The sequence below is a fragment of the Pundamilia nyererei genome, unplaced genomic scaffold (genome assembly GCF_000239375.1).
Source record: "Pundamilia nyererei isolate P.nyererei 1_Seehausen unplaced genomic scaffold, PunNye1.0 scaffold00026, whole genome shotgun sequence".
Taxonomy (NCBI): domain Eukaryota; kingdom Metazoa; phylum Chordata; class Actinopteri; order Cichliformes; family Cichlidae; genus Pundamilia; species Pundamilia nyererei.
Genome location: NW_005187427.1, coordinates 372,845 through 380,364, shown reverse-complemented (window position 1 = coordinate 380,364; position 7,520 = coordinate 372,845). Strand labels below are relative to the sequence as shown.

Sequence of the window (7,520 nt, the reverse complement as noted above, 5' to 3'; positions counted from 1 at the left end):
TACATACTATTCTAATCAGTTCAGCTATATTGTTATAGTTTGTGTTTAACCCAGTTATTATAACAAAGAAATTTCTCAGCTTTTGAAGCTAAAAGCATGCCTCATCGTTTCGAACACGACGGGAAGGTTAATCATTTCAATGACTTTAATTGTTTATAAATCAGTGCAATAAATTCTGTTATTCTAAATGCTATCTTAAATATAAAGATATTCACGAATATAAGATTCACTTGGGATAGATTATATTAAATAAGCCTTGTTTCATACAGTAATTTCCAAATTATATCCCTGCATGTGGTGTTTATCAAACCGCAGCGTTTGTTGTAGTATTTAGAGCTACCATTGGATGGCGCTTTTCCCCTATTACGGATCCTCTCAAGCGGTTTCCATGGTGCGCTCAAGTGTTCATTGAAAGTCATCCTTGAATTGATGCCACTTAATTTCAAAATAGTAAGTCATCACAGCACTTTAGCTGCAGTAGGACACAAAAAAAAAAAATCACAGTGGGTGTTATGACAGCTAAAAACTTTAATTTAAAAAATAAAAAGTCAGATACAGTCAACATTTTAATAAATTGTAATGTATTAGTTCTATAAGCATCCAAGTTCATAAAAGATCACTTATCTTTGGGGATATTAATGTTCTTTGAGGTTTCACCTCATAATTTGTGGAGTGGTCTAGGAGCAATCACCTGCTTCAGAATGTGAACAAGACCAGAAAGATGGTGCTTGACTTCAGAAAGGAAGAGGACGGCTCCACTGCCGGTACTCACCCTGTTAATGTGGTTGAGGAGTGCAGGTACCTGGGCTTCTACATAGACAACTGGTTGTATACCAGAATGAGAAGGGCAAGCTTGGTTTCCTCAAAAATCAATGGATGCAGCAAAGTAATGAAGACTTTTTTTCACTGAGATGTAGTGACTGCTGTTCCCTGTACTGTGGTTGGCTGGGGGAGGAGCAGCTTTAGAGCTGAGATACCAACTGAGTAAATTAACTGCCTAGCAAGGCTAGCTCTGTGATTAGCAGCAAACTGGACACTTTTGAAGCACTGGTGGAGAGCAAACCATCATGGTGGATCCTGACCACCTTCTCTAACAGTCTGTTTCAGCTCTGCTGAGACAAGGACAGCCATCGGAAGTCTTAGCCACATGCTATCACCTTCTATAAAACAGTGATATCTGGCTGAGAGGCATCTGCCAGATTTTATTATTGGCTTTGCATCATCACTTAAATTGCTATAAGAAAAAAATAATTCCCCAAATATGAGATAAAGTACTTATCATCATAAGTAAAACACTTCTAATTAGCATTCCTAAGAGATAAAAGATTAAAAAATAAATAAATAACTGGGTGCTCACGTTCATACTTGAAATTCATCGCTGGGAAAATGCAAAATTGTGGTAAATTTTGGCATCAATGTAAATTGAAATTTAATCCCAGGACAATGCAAGGACAGTGTAATTCAAACCATAACATTTTTTATATGAGGACAAACAAACAAACAAAAACACAACAGCATATTCACATCAAGAAGCCACCTTCGTCTTTATTAATAAAATTGTTTGGTTAATACAGATGCTGTAGCTCAGAGGGAGTCAGTGAGCTGAAGTGGATGAACACTCCATATAATCTTAAACACCAAGCTGTGTGACTGCAAAAAACAAAACAAAACAAAGCAAAAAAAATTAATAAAAAAAAAAACAAGAACAAGAAACCTTGTGTAGAGCTTGGGTTGGGAAGAAGAAGAAAAAGGGAAAAAAACAAAAACAAAAAAAAACATCTGTAGTGTGAAATCTTTTCCATATTTTGACATATGTTACATTTCTTTTCATTTACAAAAGTGCAAACAGATCACGTTCAGATCTACTCAATATAAGCCATGGCGCGTGGGACTCAAACAGCCGCATTCAGAGTAGCAAAATTTATGTCTTGGACCTCGGTGCCATCAGTCCAGCTACACAGTAACAGGAAAGGGAATTTAAACATTTCTGTTTTGTTTTTTCCATATAATGGGAAGATTCGCAATACAAGTCCTCGGCAATGGATATTGTTATGATTATGGCACACACTTTTTGGTCCATCCTCAGACACGGACATTGTTTTTTGCTAAATGCTTAAATAGTTGTTTTTTTCGTGTGTGTTGATATACAATGTGTACCGGTGTGCCTCCTGCTCCACCCCAAGTCTCTCACCCTCCCAGTTCATGTTGTCATCAGTTGAAAGTCATACTGTACAAATGTCAAAGGGCAATCAATAATCAGAGTTTACAGGAAGTAGTCTGGGGTGCGGCGAGTGACGTGGGGCTCCCCTCTGCGAGGCGCTGGATCAAACTGCAAGCTGGGTAGAAGGAGTAGAAAGAATAAATACGATTTGTTAACCACTATATGTTTTATATACAATTACAGCTGGGTCCCAAAGCTACCAGAATGCATCGTGCCTTAGACTTTACAGGGTTTAAAATAAAACCTAAAGGATTTAGGACTTTTCGGTACTTACAAAGAGTATTTTAGGGTGTCGTCTAGTTCCATGATTGCCGCCTGGTTGCCGCAGCGGTAGCAGTAGTTGGGAGCGCTAAATATTGTCACCACGTTCCTCTCGTGGCACCAGTTGTAACCCTGAGGGAGGCAGATGCATTATTCACTGGAAATGTATAATTCAGAATAAACTGCAACTCTAATGCAAATCTAAAACTGAACTCGCCCTTGAACTCTGTATGACTGGTTGATGGTGATATAACCATTTTGTCCCGATGTTCTCTGTAGCAGCGAGGCTTTCTACTCCATTTTTTGTACGGTTAGTGCACTTCCAAAGGTTGGAGGAGCTATTTATCGTAACGGCTCTTTGTTGCAGTTAAATTCATATTAGCGTGCTGACTGCCGGTTGGAATCAAGCCGTCTTTCCTGAGCTTATTCACCCTCAGCAGCAGATGGATTATTTGTATGCACATCAAATGAGCCAGTGACATACCTCCATAACCAGCTGGTGGGCACGGGACACCAATGTGAGGCGGTTGGCGTGGTTGAAAGTCTCAGAAATGTCCTGACCGAATGTGTAGCCGGCTCCTCGCGGAGAGATGCCCCAGCCACCGCGGTCATCCGGGTCCGACCACAGCAGGTCACACATGGGACCCTACAGGAGACAAGGAGGAGGAAACAAATTGGTTTATGGGCTGGATGGACTTAAACAGCCACTCTTATTAGCTCAATTTAGCTTTCAAATATTATAGATGTATTTAAAATGTCATTGTTACCTCATGTGGCACTTCCTGTAAACGGTCCAATGCCCTAATGTGATCCAGTGTATCTATGGATGGTGACAGGCCTCCATGAAGGCAGAAAATCTAGAGGGAGAGGAAGGAAACATGAATCTAATTAATATTTCCTCTACTAATGTTTGATTCTTTCAGAACATTACGCTTACATATGTGAAACCGAGTTTACATTCTTACCTGAGAGTCTACCAAGGCAGTGAGGGGCAGGTAATCGAACAGGTCTGTGAAGTACTTCCAAACATTGGCGTTACCATATTTCCGTAGACACTCGTCATAGAAGCCATACACTTGCGTAATCTGTCTGCTCTCGTGATTCCCTCTGAGGATTGTGATGCGCTCTTGGAAGCGAACCTGAGAAAAAAAAAAAAAAAATAGCAGAGAAAAGATCTGAATGTTATTTTTTTATTCTCATTCAAATAAATAAATGAATACATTTCAGGTTTAGACAAAGTCAAATGTCAGAACATATCACATACCTTTAGTGCTACTAGTAAAGTGACGGTTTCTACAGAGTAGTACCCTCTGTCCACGTAATCTCCCATGAACAAGTAGTTTGTGTCTGGAGACTTCCCTCCGATCTTGAACAGCTCCATGAGGTCATGAAACTGGCCGTGCACGTCTCCGCACACAGTCACCGGACATCTCACCTCTTGAACGTTTGACTCCTTTGTCAGGATCTCCTTTGCCTGGTTGGAAAAAAGAAATAATTCAATAAATAAATCTGCCTGGTTCAGGGTTTGAAAAACAAATGATCCCCACTACCGAAACATGCCAAAAATGTACAAGTCTGAAATACCAAAAGGCAGCTGGGACAAAGCAACAATGGCCTAAGAACATTTTAAGTTTTATTCATTTAAACCTGCCACTGATTAGTTCCAACACAGAGGAAGTCATGTGATCCGTTAATCACATGCACAATACAATGTAATTTCCAGGGTCATTCTTTGTTCTTTATTTGAGAGCTGGACAATTTCCTGACATCCCCACTCCCCAATTTCCACATCAGGGAATCCATTAAGATGCTACACAGTGATTATAGCATAAACTGAAACACCACCACCAGAAGCTCTCTATGGATGTAAGCCTCGAAAATGCGTGTGTGTGTGTGTGTTTTATTAGTTTCCTGCAGGTCTGGCTTGCAGTGCTTGGAATTGCAGCTCTGGCTGCACTGCAACATTTCCCAAAAAAATCAATTAGTGTGACGCTCCACAACCCAAAAAAAAAAAAAAAAAAATGATTGGAGACTGGCTGCTGCCACTTCTGGATGGAAAAACACTTGGTTTGCTCTGATTATTCATTTAAGAAGACTCAACCAAAGCCAAAAGTGCTGTAGCAATGTAACATGACCGCTACAGCTAAAAGTAGATGCGATGAGAAATGTTATTCTTAGACATAGTTCAATCGACTCAGAATTCACCGTGAAGCAGTCGAAAACCTGCCGAGCGTGAGTCACTGTGTGGCCTACAGCTAATGCTTCTGGAGGTGGAAAAAAAAATAGGATACTGCTGTCTCATTCAATGCACACAGGAAAAATACACACCAAAAACCTGAAGCTGATATTTTATTTGAACAACCACTTTTTGGAGCCTCTCAGTTCAGAGCAGGGTTTTCTTTGGGGGGGAGGGGGTAGAAATGTGTATTTTTTTCCAGCTTAAAAATATACCCTGGCATTCTGTGAATCATTTTCACCAGCCAGCTGCCTGCTTGTTATGCGGTCTTTAGCTGCAGTTGCCAGATTAAAACAAAACAATAGGAGAACACTTTAAACAGCATCAATACTAAATCTGGACACCCACAACAAGCCCTGTTCCTGGAGTCAGTCTAATGTGGCTCTCTTCCAGCCACGAAAGCCTAATGTTTTGTCAACGACGCAATCTGAGCAGCCGTGCATACTGTCCCCTTTAAACAACAGGGTGAGAGAGAGAATCGACAGAGTCAGAGTGCTATAGCTGGCCTGTCAACAGCAGATGGGACAAACTCAGAGTCAAAAGGACAGAGTTGCATGGCCGCACAATGCTGACCTATATAAAGCACGCCCCTCCACGTGCCCATACTGCCATGAGGCAGGAGGCTTTTCAGTGACTGGGCTTAGCTTGGCAGGCTGACCGCTGTTTCTGCCTTTAAAGCAATTGAGCTGCTAAGCCCAAGAGAATATTCTCGATGTCTGCATTAAAGTCAAACAGCGATAAGTTTTCATCCCAATCTCACGCCAACCCTTATTAGTGGCGTGAGGGGAAATAAACAAGCAAACAAACACGCACTTTAAGTAGGCCAGGTCAGGCTGTCTGGGATCCTCTTTACTTTTCACCGCTCTGCACTCAACTTCTTCATTTCCTTTGCTCACAGTTTCAGTTTAATTAAGCACAACATGCAATTCAAACACTGTATAACTGGAGAAGAGCTAAAAAGACTAAATTAGTCTCGCAAAATCACGCAACAGTGATAGGAATCTAAACAGTTTTTTGTTATTGAGCCCAATGACTACTATTCACTTTCCCAATAAGGCAGATGAGAAATATAAATTCAATAAAGAAATAAAATGTGTTATTTCCTCAGCCTTGAGGTTATCCACCATGTCTGAGGAACTCTCCAGCTAAAATAGTTTCAATAAAAACGGCAACTGCACACAGATAAAATAAATTAGACTTTTACGACTATATTTTTTTTACTCAGAAGCAACCAAAACAAGTATTTCAATAAGGTAAATAATACAAAAAAAGATAGAAGCACAATTAAATATGAGCAAATAAAGTTCAACAAAACAAATGAACTCTTTCCCGCAAAGAGACGGAATTTGACGAGCTCCTCTGTACGCTTCATGACGAGTTTTGACATCTCATTATTTCTCAATAAAGATGTGGTTTGATAACCTTTAAAAGAGTTTCTGGGTTTTTCCAACAGTAGCTGCATAGGCAGAGATGCAAGCCCAGTCATTTTGTTCTATAACCAGGCCTCAAATACGTCAGGCACAGCTCAGTTAAGAAAAGAGCTACGAGGACTGTTATCTACTGACACATCAAGGTTTTCCACTGAGTACATACACAATGAAATGTGAGGAAATCACAAAAAGATATGTGAGCCTTTGGCTTCGTATTTGTGACCGACCCACGAGCGTCTGCATCCATCCATTTATCATTTGAACGCTCTTAACAAGTTTTTGGGTGTAACATTTGATCTTCGGCTCTGTAACCTTACACTAAAGTCGATGTGTAATGTGTTCAGTGACGTATCAGGTGTCACCTCTGCGTCCCAGATTGGGTAAACTGATAACTTGATTAATGTAATGTGCTTTCTCTTTATAGCTATATGCACAAAAAAGGGGTGGGGTGCCTGTCAATATCCTTCACAAAATGTCACTTTTATCACCTGGGATTAACTTCCGATTAAATATTACATAAACTGGAGAAGGTAAATCAATACAGTGTGACCTGATGTTAGGACTTTTCACTTCTCGAAATTTGAGATCGGATTTAGTGAAATCCACAAAACAGTGTGTGAGGCAACTGTTTATCCACGAGATGTCCAGTAACAGTATGTACTCTGGAAAGCTGTGATTGTGAAAAAGGATGACCGCACTGATTACTCAAGCACCTCGTCCAAAGTACAGATCACACCTGCCACAGAGAGCAAACTCTGCTCAGATTACGACTGCACTCAAGGCGCAGGACGGCCTGCGTTCAACAAAGTGCTTATTCAAGAGCCCCGACATGAAGTCAGCAGTTTTGGTCAGCTAAATCAGCCCATCAGTGTGGAAGAACCAGCCAAAGGCTCACCTGCAGACAGCTTCAGGTGAAATAAATCTGACAGCTCTGCAATACTGTAACCACAAGCAATGACCTCACTCCTGATTTATGGTAGCTGAATGTTATGCATACTGCCAACCTCACCGAGTGAAACCACTGTAAAAATAATTAACACGAGCAGCAGACAAATGGTGGCAGGTTATGTCCGATTTCATCAGCATTTCTGCTATGACAGTATGAATTTTGATGACATGTATTTCACAACTCATTTTGCCTTGGATGCACTCAAAGACCACCGAGCAAACATCCATTTCTGATGGGGTTTTTTTAATGAGTCAACCAGATACACAGTGACCTCAGTTGCCAAAGAAAGCTTTATTTGCTCTGCTGACTTCAACAAAGATACAAAAAAAGGTCAAGCAGATGACATCAGTTCTAACAAGTGGGTCAACTGCAGCAATGTGACCAAATTACTGCATCACTGTGGCACACTTTAGAGGTCTCTAC

At 40.6% G+C, this 7,520-nt stretch overlaps 1 protein-coding gene across 1 annotated transcript in view; it reads right to left on the bottom strand.

Moving 5' to 3' along the window:
- Positions 1-1,519: 1,519 nt before the first annotated feature.
- The window catches only part of ppp2cab (protein phosphatase 2 catalytic subunit alpha b), a 10,453-nt gene continuing 4,452 nt past the window's right edge, over positions 1,520-7,520 (bottom strand). The window contains exons 2-7 of the mRNA XM_005727711.2: positions 3,747-3,956; positions 3,448-3,621; positions 3,250-3,339; positions 2,967-3,128; positions 2,496-2,614; positions 1,520-2,336 (exon numbers count right to left, since the gene is read on the bottom strand). Coding sequence (XP_005727768.1) covers positions 2,264-2,336; positions 2,496-2,614; positions 2,967-3,128; positions 3,250-3,339; positions 3,448-3,621; positions 3,747-3,956 — 828 coding nt within the window. The 3' untranslated portion in view covers positions 1,520-2,263. The remainder of the gene's footprint in view (positions 2,337-2,495; positions 2,615-2,966; positions 3,129-3,249; positions 3,340-3,447; positions 3,622-3,746; positions 3,957-7,520) is intronic.